Source organism: Larimichthys crocea, chromosome I (genome assembly GCF_000972845.2).
Source record: "Larimichthys crocea isolate SSNF chromosome I, L_crocea_2.0, whole genome shotgun sequence".
Classification (NCBI taxonomy): Eukaryota; Metazoa; Chordata; class Actinopteri; family Sciaenidae; genus Larimichthys; species Larimichthys crocea.
In genome coordinates this window covers 32,974,343-32,995,745 of record NC_040011.1, presented here as the reverse complement: position 1 = coordinate 32,995,745, position 21,403 = coordinate 32,974,343, and the positions used below count along the sequence as shown (strand labels likewise).

At 42.4% G+C, this 21,403-nt stretch overlaps 1 protein-coding gene across 6 annotated transcripts in view; it reads left to right on the top strand.

The window, feature by feature from the left end:
• The window catches only part of LOC104926633 (sodium/potassium/calcium exchanger 3), a 56,428-nt gene that overhangs the window by 14,147 nt on the left and 20,878 nt on the right, over nucleotides 1-21,403 (top strand). For 2 of the 6 annotated variants that reach the window (XR_003463467.1, XM_027286115.1), the window contains exon 3: nucleotides 19,646-19,722. Coding sequence is in view for 5 of the 6 variants with exons in the window: in XM_027286115.1 (XP_027141916.1) it covers nucleotides 19,646-19,722 (77 nt within the window). In the remaining variant the exon portion in view is untranslated. Of the gene's footprint in view, nucleotides 1-11,821; nucleotides 12,364-12,400; nucleotides 12,715-12,735; nucleotides 12,916-19,645; nucleotides 19,723-21,403 lie in introns of those variants that run through there. The other 4 variants (XM_027286141.1, XM_027286125.1, XM_027286135.1 and 1 more) reach the window with 4 other exon arrangements.

Sequence of the window (21,403 nt, the reverse complement as noted above, 5' to 3'; positions counted from 1 at the left end):
CTGTTACTGTAATCATTTGTATCATTCATTGTAATTCATTGTCATTTTATCAGTCATTGTACAATATATTTGTGTTGATTTGTCCTGTACACGTGACATCCATTGCACGTCTGTCCGTCCTGGGAGAGAGATCCCTCCTCTGTGGCTCTTCCTGAGGTTTCTTCCACCTTTTTTCCCTGTTAAAGGTTTTTGTGGGCAAGTTTTTCCTCACTCGAACCGAGGGTCTAAGGACAGAGGGTGTCACTCCCTGTACAGATTGTAAAGCCCTCTGAGGCAAATGTACTTTGTGACTTTGGGCTATACAAATAAAATTGATTTGATTTGATTTTGATTTGATTTCTTGAAGGCACTGGTTCTCAAACGGTGGTACCAAGGGTGGTATGCAAGCTACCCTGAGTATGTTATATGTATATTCAATATTATCCTGCTCCATAGTCCAGTCACGTTCATGCACGTATGGCGTAGCACGCGCTTACATCCATGATTAGTTACGAGATGAAATGTGTTGGGGACATCGTAAGTGAAGGTAAAATGAATGGGTTAAAATCATTGCAGTCATGGCTCCAAATGGGAACTATAAGAATTTTCCACCCATGTGGTTCTGCTTCTTGACCTGGTTCTGTTCAGAATTGAACAACAGTCAATAATAAAAAGTCTTCCTGTGAGGAGTAAACCTTTCCCTTGTGTCTTTAGATGGAAAGGGTCAGACTGTTATGCTGGTTGTACTTGGAGAGCAGAATATATTGATATGGTGAGCTGATGTGGTTATATGATTTGCCTTCTATATGCTTATACTATATATCTTCCAGTCTCTGAACTGAAATCACAGAAATGGTGTTGAGGAGTGCCCTCTACGCATAGTGTGTCACATAACAGCTCAGGGGCTCAACTGACTCTTGCCTTTGCAGCAAGATCTCCAAGATACTCTGGAGTTGTCCTTGGGTCTGTCCTTGGGTCTGCTGGGTCTGGGTTCTGTCCCTGAGCAGCACTCTGCTTGCTTGATTGCTCAATTTGGTCAGACATCCAGAAAGAAGAAAAGAACAGTCTAACTGGTTCCTGAAACTCTTTTTTTCTGGATGGAAGCTTCTTTAAAATTCGATCTGTGAATTCGATCATTCTCACTTCATTTAACAGCTGGGCTGTTTGTGTTTATTCCTCCTCCAAGCAGCCAATGTACTGTACTAAATGTACAGCTGTTAGCTGTAAACTAGCTAGTCACGGACACGTGTGGGAGTGTGTTTGTGTGTGCAGCTCAGCCTCTGGCCGATCTCTGAATTCACCAACATCTCTAGTTTATTTTCCAGTCTCTTTTTTTCTATATCATCTCTGTCTCTCGTGGATAGATAACCAGTTGTATGTTCACATATTGTACATCCATGCAAGTCATAATGACTGAAATCAAGGTGATACCAAGAAGTATGAACTATAATTCACCAAGAAAAAACTTAAGTTATATATAATATCTTAAGTATCTTAAGTTATATATAAATTTAAATCAGTTTGGATACAGGTTACAACAGCACAGAATTAGGAAATTGTTGACATATAGTATAGTATTCCTGTACCATGTTTAGCTTTTGGCTAATAGTAGTGCTATAAAGCAGAGGGAAAACACAGGATTTACAAAGAACATTTGTTTCTTCAGCTCTCTTGTCTATTTGAATGAATAAACTACTTTAATAAAAGATTCATTATTTAAACACATTTAAATATCAATTGAAGCATGAATTCTACTAGCATTAGAGGCCATAGATGGCAGGTAGGGTTACTCTTCTAAGCTAAGTTATGTTTGTCTGCTTTTAGTGGACTAGTTTATCTTGGGTTACTTTTTTCTTTTTCTGGAGTATAAAATATATTTTTCAGTACCAGGTTTAGATAACCTACATTGCTAACTAACTAGTACTACTAGTAAATTTGAGGCTCCAAAATGGCACAGTATGATGTCTAACTCAATTTTGACCAGATATGTTTTGAAGTGTTTTAGCCTTGTAGGGCAGGGTTGACTGTTGCTCGCCAATGTGCCGAGATGCGGGATACAGTGATGCATGCAAATAAACATGTTTAATTTTTTTTTTTTTAAATCTTTGCAAGTGTTTTCATTGATAAAAAAGCCAACATTTTTATTATATCCTCAAGTATATGAACAAAGTGTTTTGTTAAGAAACACTGATGGAACACAGGCTACCTTTAATATGAGATGAGACAAAGTCGAGCTCCATTGGGAAATGAGGTCGTTGCAGTGGCAGATGTAATGAGAGCAGCAGTGGCAAACAACTATGATATATAAAAAGCCATGGTATGAAACAGTAATCATCTCTTCGTTGATTGTAGGGCTGTGTTAAAATATGCTACAGACCATCTCTCCACTGGTTAGATCAAAATGCGATGACCCGCTGTAACAACGAAAAAACAGAGAGGCTGTAGAGTATGAAAAAACAGTGCGGACTGTAAATATGTAAGATGTATGTTAATAGTCTTATAAGACGCTGTGTTCTCAGCTCTGATGCAGTACGCCATGTGTGTCATCACGCTGCAGATGTGCAAAGATTTTCTCTCCTCTAAGCCTGCCTCATGCTGAGGTAATGGGAATGTGGGTACATTCTACTGCTTCAGTCACTCTTGCCCGCACTCACAAAAATGTCAGTGCGGGCTAAAATTCATTCATTATTGATATTCAAATAAAGTTCTGTAAGGTACCTGCTATTTCTTGGAAGCAATATTTTACATTCAGGCAGGCCAAGCGTCCTGGAAATGTTACAAACATGTTCTATAATAAATCACTGTTGGCTTTCATACATAGTATCTTTTATGTAGTACTATAGTTTCTTCTCGCAGCTTTGTAAACTCTCATTCATCTGATCTGAATGCAGCACTGATGCCATTTTTTCTTTCCACTGCGATGAATCATGAGGGGTTGAGCTTTATACATGGATTCAATAGAGTGAACTTAACCTGCTCCAGAGTAAGCTGTGCGAGCCTGTGTAACCATGGTGATGTACACTGTTTAAAAGTGAGTCACCGGTGTTAGATTGAAAGGCCAGGGTTATACCCAAACTTAGCCCCGTGAGCTTTGTCGCACTGATTGAGCTTTGCTGATGTGCAGGTGGACGTGACGTGCAGCGAGACACTGGATGTTATTTGTTTAGGAACCCCTTTCTTCAGGACGTGACCTCCTGTTATTATGTCAGCGTCTAGAGATCTTTAATGAGTCAGACTGTTCACTTTACACATTAGCGTCTTGGATTTGGCGACGTTGCCCTTTGTGTTCAGATTTCATGCATGAGTATGTCTTTTCTCAGCCTTATTCATGCGGCGATGATTAAATGAGCATCCCTTCTTTTTTAGCAACGTCCAGCTGAATGCGTGCAGTACACATTATCACAGAGTCACACCTGGGAGCTGCTACACTGACGTAATCTACCCGTCGTGGGAATTCGGACAAAAATAACACCCGAGTTGTAAAAATAAAAGCATACTCGCCTAACAAAGGTGACTTCATATAGCTTGCTTTATTTACTTCTGTCTAGGGTTTTGTAAGTCGAATCCTGTCACCTCCGACTGTATCTGTACGTTCATATAATGTTTCTCTTCATAAATGTACACAGTTCATGTAAGATTATGGCATATCTGATCAGTGTCAGTTTAAGTGTATTAGAATAAACACGGAGTCATGAACCTGTGTGACTGGAGTGATGTGTCTTAATCAAACCATGGTGAAAATCCGTCTCCTCACCCGAAGGGACCTACACCCGTGATATATGTACACATGAGCACATCTGTGTACGTTGGCATGTAAGTGCATGTGCGTGCTACGAACTGTGCAAGGAAGGGGAGCCTTTAAATGTCACATTACTCAGCACGGTAACTATGCTCACGACATGCGATGTGTCAGCCCGTATCATTGTCGCCCACTGAGCATGTGCGGAACAGGCCCCCCAGCCCTCCACGTGCGCTGGGATGGGAATATGCGCGGGATGTAGACGGCGATGAGCTTGTACGGATCCCCGAGGGTGGGGAATGCAACCTTAATCACCTTTTTTTTGTTGTTGAGCGCCGTAACCCCTCTGGTTGTGTTTGTTAGTGTCCGCACTGTTTGCTCTTTGTTGTCACTGCGCTGTTAAAGCATCGACAGCTTCACGTGGCGGCTGTGATCCGAGGGGCGGCCCGTGACGCCTTGTGATGTCAGCGAGAATCAAATCGCTTTATTGTCGGTAAGCGACTTATCTTGAGAAGTCATCGCATTCTTTGTTCTACCAACCCCGGTCAAGTCAAACTCCCTGAATGCTTTGCTTTCAGCATGATTGTTAAAATTGAGCAGCTACTTTGCTCTGCTGTAGTATTTGTCTTTTTCATCCAGCGTGCGGCACCCTGAGGTTCGAGAATGGACTTCGGAGCGCCAACATGTGCCGGATTTTCATAGTCGAGTTTGTTTGCCCTACAGCTGAGAGGCTGCTCATCTCACAGCTTCAGGGAAGCCAGTATTATTCTGTTCTCCAAATCAGGAGGGAAGTCAGTTGGGTGTGTTTTTTTTCAGGGCGATTACGCTGTGCTTCAGTGCACTTATTCCCTTTGACTAGATACAAAATAAGTGTACACGCCAGCTGTGGCACGTCCCCCCCTATTATCCCCCCTTTATCTGGAGATTTGAGTTGAGATGCTGATTAAATGTGTCCAGACAGATACTGATCCTTCAAAAGAGTTAAATATATATAAAAAAAGAAAAAAATCAGATGGTATTCTCGTTCCTTTTAAGTCCAAATATCTCAAACCAACTCAGTCCATCTTTCAAAGCAGTCTTCAAACATCGCTGTCTTTCCCCTTCCTTTAACCTCACCACATAATTAACTATTAGGGAAGTGGCTATCGCATCATTCAGAAGATATGTTCTGTTGTTTTTCACAGAGGAAAAGCACACAGTCATTGCACACACACACACACACACACACTCACTCACACAGACACACACTTATACACAGAGGGAAAAAACATTCCCCACTGTGCATAATTAGCCAGAAGGGTGAGATGCAGAATCATTGCATTCATAATGGGCTGGATAGTTTCCAGTCGATGGTAGTTTGACGGGAGAGAGCAGAGGGAGATGTATTGCCAATCCATAATGCTTCACACTCCTGTGTGGAGCGAGTTAGCAATTCATTAATGGCATATTTAACTGTTATTCATCACCGCCGCGCCGCTCACAGATCTGCTAATGGTATTCCACTGTGGCACTTTACTCCTTGTTTAATTCTATAACGTATTGTTGTATTCATAGCATTTTTATGACTTCCTGATAACAGTGATAATAATAATATCGATACATTTTATTTAAAGAGCACTATTCATGGTACACAAAGACACTATACAGGAGTAAAATCATCACACTGAACGTATGCAGCACATATCATTAACACACATTAAAGCAGTTCTATAAAGGTGAGTTTTGAGTCGTGTTTTGAACATAGACCGGTCAATGCAGCCTCTGATTTGTTAGGGAAGGGAGTTGCAGACGAAGGGGGCAGGCTCTGATGCTCCAGGTCCAGTGCTTGGTCCTTAAACGTATAGGCAGGAGGTCATCATCAGAAGGATGGAGGCTGCATGATATGGTGTGGTGGAGCAGGTCACTGAAATAGCAAAGGGCCTGGTTATGGAGGGCTTGGTGAGTTAGGAGAAAGACTCTGAATTGGATCTTTTGTAGAGAGGGACTGAACAGAAGTTTTGGATATAATAGAGTTTATTGAGGACTTTGGATGAATCTGGGGCAGTAGTCTATCCTGGATGTAATGGAGGCATGGTTGGAGTTTCGGCAGCAAGGAGCAAGGAGAGTGAGCCACATGTGGTAATTTGGTTGACATGGTCTTTTGAACAAGAGGTTGATGCTACTGAATAATTCATTATGGCAAGTAGGCAGCCCCACAGGAGCAGGTCATTCTGGTTTATTGCAGTCTGGCTCTTAATTTTTGGCCATTACTTCTATTGGTAATGATAGCACTGAAAGACTCTGTGCTCGAAGCTTCACTAGCAGAATACATTTTTCTAACAGGAGTCATTTGGTGTACGAATTTCAGTCAGAAGTACGTCATAAAAATTGACCATTTATAGCAAATGACTGAACAGTTAGATGTGGCAGAAAAGGCTCTCAAAGAATCCAAGTACAACTGCAGTACTGTGCAGGAAGAACTTCTAAACACATACATGAACTGGAGATGGCTCCAATCAACATGATCCTAAACTGAGTGTAGTCGATTCAGCAGTAAAACAAAACAGCACTGATGTGAATGTATCATATAATGGCGATAAGTTTCAGGTCCATCCATCCTAACAGAACTTTGTGGTTGTCTCTTATTTAGTGTTATCAATTAGTTCTTAATAGATCAAAGGTACAGATCAGGAATCTGAAAAAATCATTACATAGAGAAATTTGCATTATTGTGAAGAAAGAGAGCATTTGGTCTTCTAAGATTTCACTTGATCCACGGCATCCACCCACCATTAACAATAATCCTGCCTCCTTCGCCTAGTCTCAAACCACTTAGATCTTAGCACTCTGTAAGTTAAACTATCAAATGAAATCCTCCATCTGCAATGTGCAATTATTTCTAAACTATCTCTTTTATCTAAGATGCTCAAGAAAAGTCATTTCATCCCAATTAATCACTTTTTTAATTACTTTTATGCAAAAGATTTTAGAAGTTTTCAGTCAGAATTTAGAGCTAGCCATAGCACTGACACAGTCCTGTGAAGACCTACTTTTATCAGCTGATAGAGGTGACTGCTCTGTCTGCTTTTAGATATGTGCACTACGTTTGACTCGATCACGGCATCCTTGTACACATTATCAAGAAACCTGGGATGGTCTTAAGGAAACTGCTATGTTCACACCTGTCCAATAGACCTTTTCAGTTGTTATGGCAAGTTCCAGTTTTGCTGTTGCTGATTTAAACTGTGGTGTTCATCAAGGGTCCATTCTTGGCCCTCTGTTGTTGTCAGTATATATGGTTATCCAGATCATCCAGAACCATAGTGTTGGCTTTCAGTGTTATGCAGATGACACACAGCTTTACATTCCTCTCCAGTCCAGTAACTCCAGCAATTTCTCCGGCATCTCCTTGCCTGCCTCAGTGATATCAAATGTTGAATGTCCCAAAGCTTTTTTAAACTGAACGGCGATAAATCTGAGGTTATAGTCTTTGGTGAAACCTCAGACACACACAAATGTTACTGATCACTCTTAATACTTAAGGTACTTAATACCGTATGACCTGGCTCCAAATTACTTAAGATCATTAAGATTATTGACTCCTGTGGTGTTTTAATGTTCTGTTGAATAAAGGTACAAGAGTCATGACTTAAGACTTGTCTTTCTGGAAATTTAATTCAGCATCTGCAGACATTTGCATGCCTAGCAGTAGCTTCAAGTGATAGTGGCAGTATGAGCTTTTGTAGTTTTTTATACAGCTATCTTGTCTTTCTTTATTAATTTCAGATAAGTGAATAGATTCGCCCATGGTGATCTCCCGCTATTCAAACAGTTGATTGGATTTAAAGAATAATGCTGACCTCAGAGATGTTTTTGAGCTCAAATAGTTGTTTTTGTCTATTTAAATGACGTGTGGACGTGGAAGTTTTGCAGCAGTAAAGCTGTTACACAAACTTTAAATGTACTCTGACCGCTAAGGTATCTTTTCATACAATAAGTATAGTTTCATATAAAGCATGGTAATAACATTTGTTATTACTGTACTTTTTTATGCTTTGTGAGGCTTATTGAGGCCAGCCATGTGGTCAGTTGTTGCAGTGATGCAGACCGACATTTCCTTAGAGCCACTCTGCTACAGTGCTGTAATAATATTTCCACGCAAGTTTCACATTTAACTAAATAAACTCACTACGTAACATCTAATTGTTCATATTATGTGTATGTGTGTGTGCTGTCATGCGCACACATGAATCAGGGCAGCACCCACTGCTGAAAATACGTTCCTGCGCACATGACTGCAGATGATCTAACAAACATAGTCAAATGAATGAGGTTGGCAAATGAGCATTGAGCACAAGTGATCTCAGTTTTTATACACGGAGAAGAGCAAAGTCAACAAGGGGCTGAGTTACATGTTATCTTTTACTGGGACAAACTGGGACAAGCACTACTTGCAAGACAGGACAATAGACAGCTCTCTTATCCTGCTTTGTCCTTGAACATCCAGTGAGGCTCACGTTAACTGAGTCATTTTACCTAGAAGTAAAATTCAGGGTATTTCACAGCTTTCCCCTTTTATCACAGTGCAAAATAAGAAAATAGTGTGACATGAGTGTTTCATGATTATGGTGTCATCGGTCCCGAAAGGCCCCAAATATGGAAACTTCTATGACATTAATCACAAAAAAAGTTCATTAATGGCATTATGATTAGCCTCAGTGCACAAAATCAGTAACACTTCTAACATTTTGCTTGTGAGTCCATGAAGCAGCTCTCTTCTCGTTCTGGTTGCAATGCTGCACCTTGGCGTTCTCTGAGGTCGGTGGATGAAGGTCTCTGGTTGTTCCCACATCCTGGCTTATGACCAAAGCTGTCTGAGCCTTTTGCTGTTAGAGCCCCAGCCCTGTGTGAAATCAGACAGCCTGCATCATTAGTATCTTTTAAATCCTCTCTTAAAACTTTTAAATAAGTTAGTGGCTTTTATCATTGCTACACATTTACATTTTTGATATATTTTTTTTTTTTTATCTCTCAGTGTCTTTATGTGGCTCTTCTTTATCTGTATGTTTTTTTTTTCCTTTTCTGTGAAGCACTTTGTAACCTTGTTAAGAAATGTGATATAAAGTTAATATAAACTTATTCTCATTCTTGTGCTCACTTAAAGTGGGTTACATAGTCTGGTCAAACTTCTTTATCTGGTCATGAGAGGGTTCACAGTTTTTACCCATCAGATCATCAGAATGGTTCTCATCGATGTTACAGTGTTATAATCTACAGAAATAATGGTCAGAACTATGAATATAAGACACCATGGTGTAACAAACGGGAATAATCCTTTAAGGTGATGGCCTTTTACTGAGGAAACATCAAGAATATTGACACCAGCTACCATCCAGTGCTCTGTGAAGATATAAGTTTAATCTGTATTTGCTGATAGAACCGAACCATCTGGAATTTCAATAGTGTTTTATCAAATGGTTTCAAATATCACATCATAGTTTGTTTATACTGCTCTGTCTCTGACTTTCTGTTTATCTGTCACACACACACACACACACACACACATAGTGAAATCCTCTTGAGCCTTTACTCCAGAGGTCGTGTCTGGTCTGTACCAAACTGTAATATAATATGCTTAGTCATCAGAACAGCAAAACAGCAACTGTGGGCACACACACACACACACACACACACACACACACACACACACACACACACACATCCAAATCTCCAAATGCAGTTAGACAACCCCCTTCCCTCGTCATCTAACCCCCCAATGCCAAATCCAGCCAGTGGTGCCTGTTTGTCTCCATGACAACGGCCTGAAAGTATTATATCATCAATGAGAAGGGAGCAGGGGCAAAATTTTGTACACATGCACACACACACACACACACACACACACACACACACACACACTTGCATTCCCTCACTGTGTGCACATCCCTGAGTGCCCTCTCTCCAACCCGCCCTTTCAGAGCATACGGAGCCTTGCCCTGTGTTACGTAAGACTCCTGGGCTCTTACTCGGGAGAGGGTGACATCATCACCGGTACGAGAGAGAGAGAGAGTGTGTGAGGAGGGTAGGAGTCTAGATTTTTGGGGAGCATCGTCACTGTTTATTTCCACTCTGTGGCTGAACCTCACAGATCTTCCTCCTGATCTTCGTCCTCTGCACTCACAGCGAGGCGTCTGTCGATTTTTAAATTACCTTTGGGATGAATGGCAAAGAAACATTTACAGCGGCGGCTCGCATTAGCAGTTTCAGCCAGCAGGGTGCGCCCCTTAAGACGCTCTGAATAATTCACCGTGCCTACATGAGCTTATCAACACATTTTTGCTCTCTAATGAAATCATTAACATCCATCTATGTATCTGTGCGACCTGTAGGAGAGGGAGAGCACGCAGATGCTTTCCATGCTGTTCACTTGTTTGGACAGCTTTATTTTAGTGAGTGAGTGAGTGGGCCTGCATTGTGGTTTGCATACAGATATCACCTGTAATTATTTCTGATGTGCAACTAAAATATGTAACACCAACTGCTTTTCTCACTCATGAAACCCACTGGAAGCATTGGGTGAGAAGTGGTGAACGTAGCTGGGGCAAAGGGGGCTTCCTGACTCCATGTTATATATTTAAAGAGCAGAGATTGCAGGAAATCCCCAAAGACTCCCAAGCACTACTCCACCCATCTCTGTGATGGTTATAAATAAATGTGAAAGTCGGAGGGAATGAGGAAGCGTTAGGGGTGGTTATCTGCTGGGATTTGTACAGTAGATGTGAGGGAGCGTTCTAGGCCAAGAGCAAGAGTAACACCCACCATAATGCATGTGCACCGCCCTCCCATCCTCTCCTCATCTCTGTTTCCCTCTTTATGAATAAACCAACACACTCGCTGTGACCTCACAAGTGCCAGTGGACAGAAGCTTAATCAACAACTATTTTGATGCTTTTACGACTTGCGTGTCATACATCAGTTACTTTAGATTAAATCCCCTGACCCAACGGTGAACCAACAATGAAAGTTCACGTGTGTAAACACATTTTTATGAATAAAAGTAAACCTGAAACCATTCACCGTCACTCTGCAGTGAAGGTGAACACTTCCTCCTGCCTTCCCAGTCAGTAGAAAGAGGGTGATGGTGTTGGTGAGTAGCATAAAGGTGAGGGTGACATTGCACCCACGTGATGGATTGGCTGCCCCTGACCTGAGTGTGCTGCTAACAGGATGACCATCCAGAGGCAAAAAAACATCTAGTCTTTTTGCTTAGATGTCATGAGCTGTCCCAGATACCACATCGGTCGTCTTCCACTAAGACATACTAGACAGGATAAAGCAGGACGCTCGGTGTCTTTCGGGTAAAACGTTGAATACATTCCTCTCGAACACTGTCTCAAACACTCTGAAGTGTCTCTTTGTGTTGTGAAAAGTTGATCCATTGGGTCCAATAAAACTTTTAAGGAGCCATATCAGTAAATTATTTGATTAATGTGTGCGGGGAATCAGCAGGATGTCAGCCAGCTTGGCTATTGTGGGTCTGTAATGCAGATCCTCTGTGGACTCAGTGATGCAGAAGCCTGAAAACCTTCTCCAGTGTAAGAGAGTTATGTTGGAAAGATAGGGACACAGACTTTGAACACAGAATCCAGTTCCTTTAATTTATGGCACATAAAACATCTTCTTCTTCTTCTTCTTCTTCTTCTTCTTCTTCTTGTGCATCCAACTGCATCTCTCAGTTATTAAACCTTAAATAAGTCATGGTGGAATCATTTCTAGTTCATTGTGTCCTCAGAAAAATGCTTTTTAAACCACAGGCAATTTTTTATTGCAATACCATTGTTGGCCACTGGAGCAATTTACCATCATGACAGAGTTGCCATCAGTGACAGTATAGAATAGACAAAGCCTGAGTGACGTCACCCACAGGTTTCTGAAGCACTGAAAATATGCGGTGCTGGACGTTGCCATGTTGGATGTACTTCTTTCGGTGGAAACATATGCCTGGTGCTCTAATAAGACATCTGTAAGGACACTTACCTGTCAATCAAACGGTGACACTGAACTGAATTCTGCATAACTTTGTTGTCATGAATTAGCTACAGAGACCAAAACAGTTTTTTGTACCAGGCTGTAAACATGTTTATTTCTGCTGAGAAGTTGGACACTTTAACATGGGGACTTAAGGAGACTGACTCACTTCTGTAGCCTGTTTCATGACATGAGAAGAATCAAATGACATCAAGTGACATCAAAGATAGTCCACACAGTCTAGTATGCAGTGCACTTGTGTGTCTGAACATTCGGTCGAGCCTGAAGAAAAAAGCAAAAGGTGCTGCAGAGCTCCGGCACGAAGGAAACCTCACCAAACAGAAGCCATGCCACATCTCAGTTCACAGCCCCTCGGTTCCTCGCTGTGGCTCCTTCCAAATTGCCTGGTAAATTAGACCTGCATGGGATGGTGCAGGGCGGGTGGGCGGATGGACGGACGTGTGAGCAGTGAGCTCCAACAGGAGAAACGAAGCGGGCCGAGGCAGAACGTGTCCCCCAGCAAGCTGGAGCCTGATTGCTGATTGATACATTGACTGCCACTGATTGTACACAGAGAAGAGGAACGGGGAGACCGGGATGATTGCCAGAAGGGAAACAACTGAAATCTCGCTGGCCTTGTATGTGTGTGTGTGTGTTTGTGTGTGTGTTTTTGCACATGAGTTTGTATCTCGCCCCATCTGCTCGCTCAGTGATAGTGTGCTTTTGCGTGGGTGTGCGTACTACAGCCAGCAGGGGCCGGAGCACTATCAGCAGCTGCTAAGGGTTCATCCCAGTGACCTCACTTACAACTGCACTAATTACCAGGCCAACTACGCCACTTGTTTTCTCACCCTCCCTCCCTCCCCCCCTCTCTCGCACTATTCCTCCCATCATGTGCACTCAGTACATTTCCCCACGTTCTGCTTCATCAGCATGACTGTGAAATATTATTGCCTCGGCTGTCAACTTCAGGTAACATCTCTCACAATGTAAGTTTCCACCCTTCTTCCTTTTATTTGTCCACACCATCACGGTTCCCATCATACACCAGGGCACATGTTTTTTTTCCAATCTCCAAACATCATGCATAATGCACCGCGTCTTTGCCCGTGCTCTGCGCATCAAACATCGTCGCTAATGGCGAGAGAACTGCGGAGTAGCGGCTGCAGCAGAGGAGCGACTCCCTTCAGGTTAAGACTAGCAGTCTATTATTTTTTTGCCCACCTCTTCCTTCTGCCACTTAAACACACACTGCCACAAGGAGACACTCACTCTGTTGCTATGGAGTTCATGTTAAGACGGATACAGTCAAGCACACTTTACAGGCACCCAGGCAGGAGCACTGAAACTGATGATACGGATCAAAGTGGACTGACGTGAGCGCATGTGTTCGAGTGCCTCGGTCAGATGACTTCATTTACAAATTTGTTAATTAACTTGGGCAGATTATCCAAACTGAAACTGACATTGTGATCCAATATGTATCAGATTAACACCTGGAGTATGTGAATCTTGAATTTGGGAGTGCTCACTGCACTCTGGTCACCAAATACAGTCCATCTGTGCATAGAGTAAATACACTTTGACACTTTTCACTTGACGTGTGGTGTCTTCTGGCAGTGTGCATGTTTTGTTGAACTTGAAAGCGTGATCCCTTCACTTGGTTGTATGAATATGTGTTTGAATGCGGCAGTGGTGAGTCACTCCTCAAATGCAGCAGTTGCGTAAGAAGTGACCAGTTATGTATGGGTGAAAGAAAACCTTTAGCGCCTTTGGATAGATCGGATTGTGATTGTGAGTGATCACATGGCCTTGTGTTAATGAACGGGTTTCTTGCTGTAAGGTATTCAGCGTGCTGTGCATCACTTGTGGCGCATCAAGAACCAAAGAACGTTCGATTTTCAGGCTCTCCTTCTCTTCTTGTCTCCTTGTGTTTATGAATTAGAGTAATACAGCCTCAAGTTAAACATACTTACATTTTCAACTTGTGTGGACGGCACACAGTGTCTCCCACAAAGAGCGTCCTCTTGCACCTTTATTAACTAGGCAAATGTGTCATCTCAAAAATCCTCTTTGCATTCATTCTAAACACACCGAATGTCACCAGACTGGCAGGAAAACTGTGTGTGAGTGAGTCTCTACCCTCCATCAGCAACGACTGCTGTCAATGTGTCGAAACTCACAGCCAGGACAGTGTGGCTGCTCAGTGACCATGTATGGTCTACTGCTGGTAGAGACAGTGTGTGTGTGTGTGTGTGTGTGATCGTAAATGTGTGAAGGTAACCTGAGCAACAACCGTCAGTTCTGAAGGTTTAAAGTAGAGTATGAGTCGAGGGGTTGGAGCGTGTTGCGACTCAGTGAACAGAGCATCCACCCCTGAGACATGGAAGCATATGGAGTTAAACCGGGTGTAGCATGAGTTAGTAAGGCAGGTGCTCGGTGTGTGTGTGTGAGGCAGTGGTGATGAGTGCATCTGATGCCTGTATCTCCCCCTGGCACAGTGAGCTTCATGTCTGGGCATGGTCAATGACGACTGCTCTGCCAGCACAACCTCTTGTCTCTATCACCACGTCCACTCGACAGGGCTCAGCAGTTCAGCGCTTCGTCCCACCTGCTCATGTAGAGCAGCGTTCACCTCAGTGACTGTGCACTCCTGAGTTGGTGTAAGGTGTAAGGAGTGTAGTTTTGGTTATTAAAATTGTGCATCATGTTACCTTTTCACTCAAGATAAAACATGGCCACTTAACACCGTCTCAGCAAGTGACCGCTCATTAATCACTGTTGCTACGTCTCTCGAATTTTAGATCCTTGCACAAACACAAATACATTTTACAATGATAGCAATGGCATATTTACCACCAGAAATTGATGGTCATTTTTAAAACATTGGGTCCTTGTATTCAGACAGAAGAAGACAAAAGCAGGCTGCTCATTTCTAACAGGCAACGGTTTGTTTTGCTGTGATTACATCTGTTCCACGCAGCTAAAGTTAGCTCCATGAGTCGGCTGAAAACACTGTTTCCAGCTGACTTTTCAATGTTTTGGACTAAATGGTTGTGAAAAAGAAAAAAAAAATCTTGTAAAAGGCATGTTAAATATGCTTGATGGCTACTATTGTGCTAAAGGCTGAGGCTCAGGTCACAGGCAAACAATCTGCATCCTCACTAGTTGATGATCCACAGAGAGGGCCTGTACACAAACATTGTTCTTATTGTAATAAATCCAGTTAGTCCTAGAATGATGAATGTGACGATAAAACATAACAAGGAAAGTGTTGCTGCTTACAGTAGCAATTTATGCTTTTGTTCATATTTTCAAACTGTCTTTCACTTTTAATGTTACAAGAGCTTTTAGATTGAGTACTGACCAATGTTTGGTGAGCCCAACATTATCTTGGATATTCAAGTTTGGCTAAAGTTGCTGAAATTTCCCCAATCCCTGGACTCTGATACTACAGTACTACACAGTGCTGAGCTATCATTAATGGTTTTAATGTAAATGCAATATGAAATATCTGTTGACGAAATATGTGTTTTCTCTGGAAGTACAGCTGGGTTACTACTGTAGGTAGTTAGCCTGACATTTGCATGTCATGATGTAAAATCAGAATGTTTTAATCACTTCTTTCCACTTTTGCTTCAGTGTTTTTGGTTTTGGAAAACTTAATAAAGAAAAGAAATAGTTTAGCATGTTGATAAATCTAAAGCTTGACAGGCCTGGCTATGATTGCTGAGCTATGATTGGACAGGGGACGGGTGTAGTGAACAGTCGAACACTTCAATTATAACGAGCCAAAACATAAGCCCGAGCAGTAAACCGGTTTACTCTGAAAGTTTATAATTCTGTAGCGGTGTGACATGGTGAGCATGTGTTTCTGATTCACATTTAGAAAGAGCTACGTGCTGTGAAGTGGAACCTTTGAGTGTTGATGTGTGTAAAACACCTTGTTTACATGAAGGTTCAGTGGGCTTCTCGTGGGAGTGTGTGGTTCTACATCACATGCGCACATGTACATACCTCTCATGGGAAATTGGGCTTCATGCTTCCTGGAACAGTAATTAGTAGCGTTTTTTTTTTTTTTAATCTGCAGTCTCCCGGCCTTGTTTTTCACCCTTATCACTGTTCCTAGTGATTATTTTTGTGGAGTTTCTGCTTAAGATGGCAGCATTTTGTCATGGTTTGTCATCAACATTAAGCCCTTATTCCTGTCATGAGAGCTGCTTGTTCTTTCCCTTCACACACCAGCCTGGCATTTTGGCTGGATTGAGTTTTAGCTAACGAAACACCGGCTTGTAACAGTAAATATTAAACACATCCAGCTGTCGCAGCGAGATGGCCTGCTCTGCTGCTTTGTACCCTCTGTGGCTTTTTACAGGCTGCCCTGCATTGTGTTAGGCTTAAGAAGTTATAGCAGTGAAACATATTGCAGAGGAGGACTGCAGCCACTCAAACGCAGCGAGTTACTGTAGATGCAAATAGGTCAACGGAGTACAAAAGGGGGGAGAGTGGGAGAAAACAGTGGGAAAGTAGTGAACTATTCTTTCTGCTCTCATTTTCTCTCTGCAACATGTTGCGAAGGAGCTGAGGCTGAAATAAGATGTAGGCGGAATCATAAACTGCTCAACTACTCCTCACTCACTTGGTTTATTCATTCATTCTTTCACCCAGCACTTATGGTTAGCCAACCTGCCTCTCGAGTGAAGAGCATCCTACTCTCTATGAGATGCCTGGATGTGACCTTGGTGTCACCTGGTTTAAACCTTTGTCTCATGTCATCATCCCCTCTCTGACCCCATGTTTCCTGTCTCTCACTCATGTCAATGCCATAAAAACAGTTCATTTGTTTCATAACTTATCTTAGAACATATCTAGTGATCCAGGTGGAAGTTTCGAGCACTGCTCTAGAGATGGTTATGTTGCACGGTCGGTCAGTTGGTTAGTCGGTGCACCATGACAGTCCAGAGAGAAGTGTCACTAACTATTGGATAAATTGCCATTAAACTCGGTGCAGATGTTCACGTTCTCCTCAGTGTAAGTTATAATAACTCTGGTGATCTTTGACATTTTATCTAGCGCCATCATCAGGTCAAAACCTCACTGTCCAGCACGTTGGTTTGGTGTAAAACTAATGACAGTCAACGCTGAATGCGTAATGTGTAATACTATGCTATCAAAGTGTCTGCAAAACATCAGGTGTTAGCATGTAAGCATGCTGATGTTAGCATTTAGCTCAAAGCAGTGTGTGCTTTGCTTCATTAAAATAAACTCTTTTTTTCACTTCCAACCTCCGCTATTGGTTACATATGGCTTGTGCTGCAGTTCCTTAAATGGCCACTTGAGGCTGGCACCAGAACATATCTCCATAAGTCCCCATGTTCAAATGTCCAACTTCACAGCAGAAATAAACATGTTTACAGCCTGGTACAAAAAACAGTTTTGGTCTCTATAGCTAATTTCCCCGTTCATGACAACTGTACTGAGGGTGAATTTATATACAACTCACCTGTTCAGATTATATTAAGGCTTAAAGTTAACATAATTAAGAGCACGGCCACTTTGACTGACAGGTGGGTGCCACTACAAAAGATTTGTTTGAGCAACCAGGCTTCATTCAACCCGCTTCAGCTCACAATGGCTTTTCAGAAACCTGTAGGTGATGTCACGGATAGGTTCATGTGTTATATTGTCTATGGAGCTGCCGAGTGTACTGTTGATTTGTTAATAATGATTTGTGAATAACCAATCACATATTATTCTCATGTTGTCTGAATACGATTTCCTGTGATTTACACCAATTTGTTTTCATATTTTTGCCCTTTATTTAACGAGGATGAACTCTTGAAATCAAAATCTCCTGACTCACTTTGACACAATATTCAACATTCACACAGAACCATATTTCATACAGTAGCTGTAGACCCATTGTGTTCTGAACATTCAACCTTTTTCCCACAGATTTTATAAATAAATACTTAAAGGTCATGTCGCGGGCAATACAAATATCTGTGTTGTCCTTGTTTTCAACTTTGACCAACCTCCAATTTCCAAAGCCAGGTGTATAGGAGAAATCAACCTGAGTTTTCAATGTGCACCTCTAAACATTCAGAAAAGTGCATGGTGGGGAACATAGACAGTATAAAAAATGGATGTAGTCTTTATTACGTCACCCACAGGTTTCTGAAGAGCTGTTTTGAAGCTTACTGTGGTGACACCAGCATTTTGGCAGTCTCCCAGCTAATCTAAAAATCGGCAAAGACGTGGATCATCGGTGACCGAATGACACCTGGATAAACAAGCCACCTGTAACGGCACCCACCTGTCAATCAAAGTGGCTGTGCTCTTAATTCTGCATAATTTAAAGCCCTAATATAATGTGCACAGGTGAGTTGTATATAAATCCACCCTCAGTACAGTTGTCATGAATGGGGAAATTATCTATAGAGACCAAAACAGTTTTTTGTACCAGGCTGTAAACATGTTTATTTCTGCTGTGAAGTTGGACATTTGAACATAGGGACTTATAAAGATCTCAATCTGTAGCCAGCCTCAAGTGGCCGTTTGAGGAACTGCAGTTTTTTGGCACTTCGGCATTGGCGGTTGCTGCTTGATGGGGACGAGTTTTCTAGCAGAACACTGCATGATGGGATGAGATATGTCCGCAAAGTACCGGTTTTAAACATAATCACTCCAGGCAAAATGATGGATCCGAAGGTCTCAGAATAGAGTTGCTTTGTTTTAAAGGGATGCACACAGTTACAGAGGTAATTCAGACACTGTGTCTACTGACTGTTTTTTAAAATTTCTCCCAAATGATTGGCCCAAATGTGTCAATCAAACTTTGTTATGCGTGCAAGACCTGCCCCCAGAGATAGATAAGCCAATCAGGCTTATCTTTGCAATGCATCCCTGCATTGATATCTTGTGGGACTTACTGTTTTAAGTATCTGGGAGTCCATGGAGTCCATATCTAGTAGCATGTAGCACATTGTCTCTCCAGAACACTCCCTGTGCTGGTGAATAAAATATTTCTGATTCAGATTTTGCCTTTTGTTGCAACACATGCTATCCATCATTAGCATTAGCCCATACGCTCCCTGCCCAGTGCCTGGCAGAGGAATAGAAGGTGATGAAATATGTAAGCGATGTTAACAGTGGTCTGAATGGGCTCCTGATTTGTGTGGGAATAAATGATGACAGCGGTGACTTGATGCTCGAGGGGTCAGAAGCAAAGGTTCCTCAACCAAGCAGCCAAGCACCTGTCATTGGATTTGGCAGTCAAAGAGGGACTGTGGGGCTGAGAGAGGGGCGGAAGTCAAGAAGCCACAGAGAGGGGGGTAGAGTAACTCAGACCACCATTTAAAACCAGACTCCCTCTTTTTCCACTTCTTTCTGTTTTCCCTCACACTCTCTGCCAACTTTCCACTTTTCTCAGTCTTGTTTCCCCATCTTCTTCTGCTCGCACACAGCCGCTCTCTCTTGCTCATTTCTACTCATATTCCCATGCAGAGAAGTGGAGTTTGCAAATTGCAGTTAAACTCCCACCACCCATTCTCTCTCCTTTGCTCTCCATCCCACTTGCCTTACCCTAAATATCCCTCGCTCTATTTTTAAAAAGCTCTCTCTCCTCTTTGCCCTCGCTTTGTCCTCCTAGTGTTCACTTTTTCCATTTCCTTCTTCTCTTCTTGTCGCTCTCGGAGGAAGCATGCTCGTACACAGTCCTTGGCAGGGCACAGTCAGACTGTCACACACACTTGGACGGGGGACTCTCTGGGCACGGCTCTTTGTCAGTACACATGGGTCTCTTTGCTTTCTGCTGGGCATGTGTTTCCTTGTACTGTCTGCAGAAACACACACACACACGCACACACATTCACATACTGTATATGAATTGTCTTAACCATACGTGTCTGTCTCTTACAGCTCTGCACGAGTTCCCATCAGACCTGTTCACAAATGAAGAGAGAACAGAAGGAGCCGTGGCCCTGCACGTCCTGTGTGTAAGTTCACCTACACACCTCTGTGTGTGTGTGTGTGTGTTGACATGTGAGACTGTATCCAAGAGAGAGCTATTAAAAACACATCAGTGAGCAACACTGTTACAGAGTGACATGTCGCTTCATTACCATAACCATGGGAACTGTAGTTTATTTTGACTCAATCCCACATGCACCATCCAAATGCTGTTAATACTCACTAAATCATTAAATGTGTATTAATTTGCAGTCTCAGACAAATGCACTGTTTAATCCTGTTTGAGTAATTTTCAGTTAAAAACAAGAGCGACAACCTCCCACAGTTTAGCTGGTTAAGGCAGCAGATGTGTCTCCAGTCAAAGAATCAGCGCTAGACGAGAGATATCTTGATACACAGGCTTTGTTTTCACTTGCTGCACATGTCATGTGTTTGAGTTGTGTCTTTAGTCTATAAGAAACAAAAAGTCAAAGTAATCTACAGCATAATGATAAGCCATAACATCATAATAATCCCAATTATGGCCTTACTCAACAACAGTTGGACAACCAACACTGGTTACTATAAACACCAGCGCGATCAAACAAGGTTGCTGCAGCCTCCCACACAATAATCGCCTTGGCTGCGGATAGAAAATGCCATAAGGCGTTCAGTCACAAGCTGTTAAGGTGTAGAGAGAACAGTCACTTCAAATGAACCAGTTAATACGACAATAGCACACAACTTAAACCTGAAGCAGCAGTAAAAGTAACTGAGCTCATGATATAACAGAGAAATTACAGATAACTGTGAAGCATCAGAAAACTATAAAAGGAAATAAAGCTGGCCAGATAGAGCGAGTTACAGATGCCGTATCTGTGACATCATCCACAGGTTTCTTAAGAGCTGTTCTGAAGGTCACTGTGGCGGCTCTAGCCATCGCTATCTTGGCAGTCCAGCCTCTTTTTGTCTAATCATGGGATCTGTTGACGAAACACAGCAGCCATAATCTTTAAAAGAATATTCCACTGATTAAACCCTGCACTCCTTTTTTATTCCACACATTCTTCCCCACTTGTCATAACCTTCCACTTACTTTGCATAACCCACAATGCAACTCACTCGCTGACAGTTCGTTTGGAGATTTGGGTGTTTTCATTTAGTTTTTATTAAGTCATAGGATAATTGCTGGCATGCTGTCACCCAGTGCGGTTTAACAAATGGTACCACTGTAGATATTTCATCCCATCTGGCTGAGCAGAAGATCTGGATCTGCAGCACAATGTCAGATCCTCTCCTCTCCTCTTCTCTCCTTTTGTCTTCTCTCCTCTCCTTGCCTCTTCTCTCCGGGCTGTATCTCATTGGCTCAGCTCATGCATCACCAGCTCCGCTGGCCTCTCCAGCGGCCCAAGAGGGGTCAATATGCGAGGTCAAGGATGCGATGGAGTCACTCTGCCATCACTCTTGTATGACTGGCATGAGGCAGCCAGAATGTTCCAGTGCTCGATGACCCATGTTGTGTTGTGCTGTTGCTGACAGTCTCTGGAGGGCTGACTGTAATGGAAGCTCATGCCAGCAGAGTGGCTTCTCTGGGGAACCTTGCTTTTCATAAACAGAGTGCTAAGAACCATTGAACTGACCATTTTGCCAGTTCATGTCCGACATTATAGACAATGTCACTACTAACAGTGCCATCACCCTCTGAGGTAGCCTTTTGCTGCTGCAGAA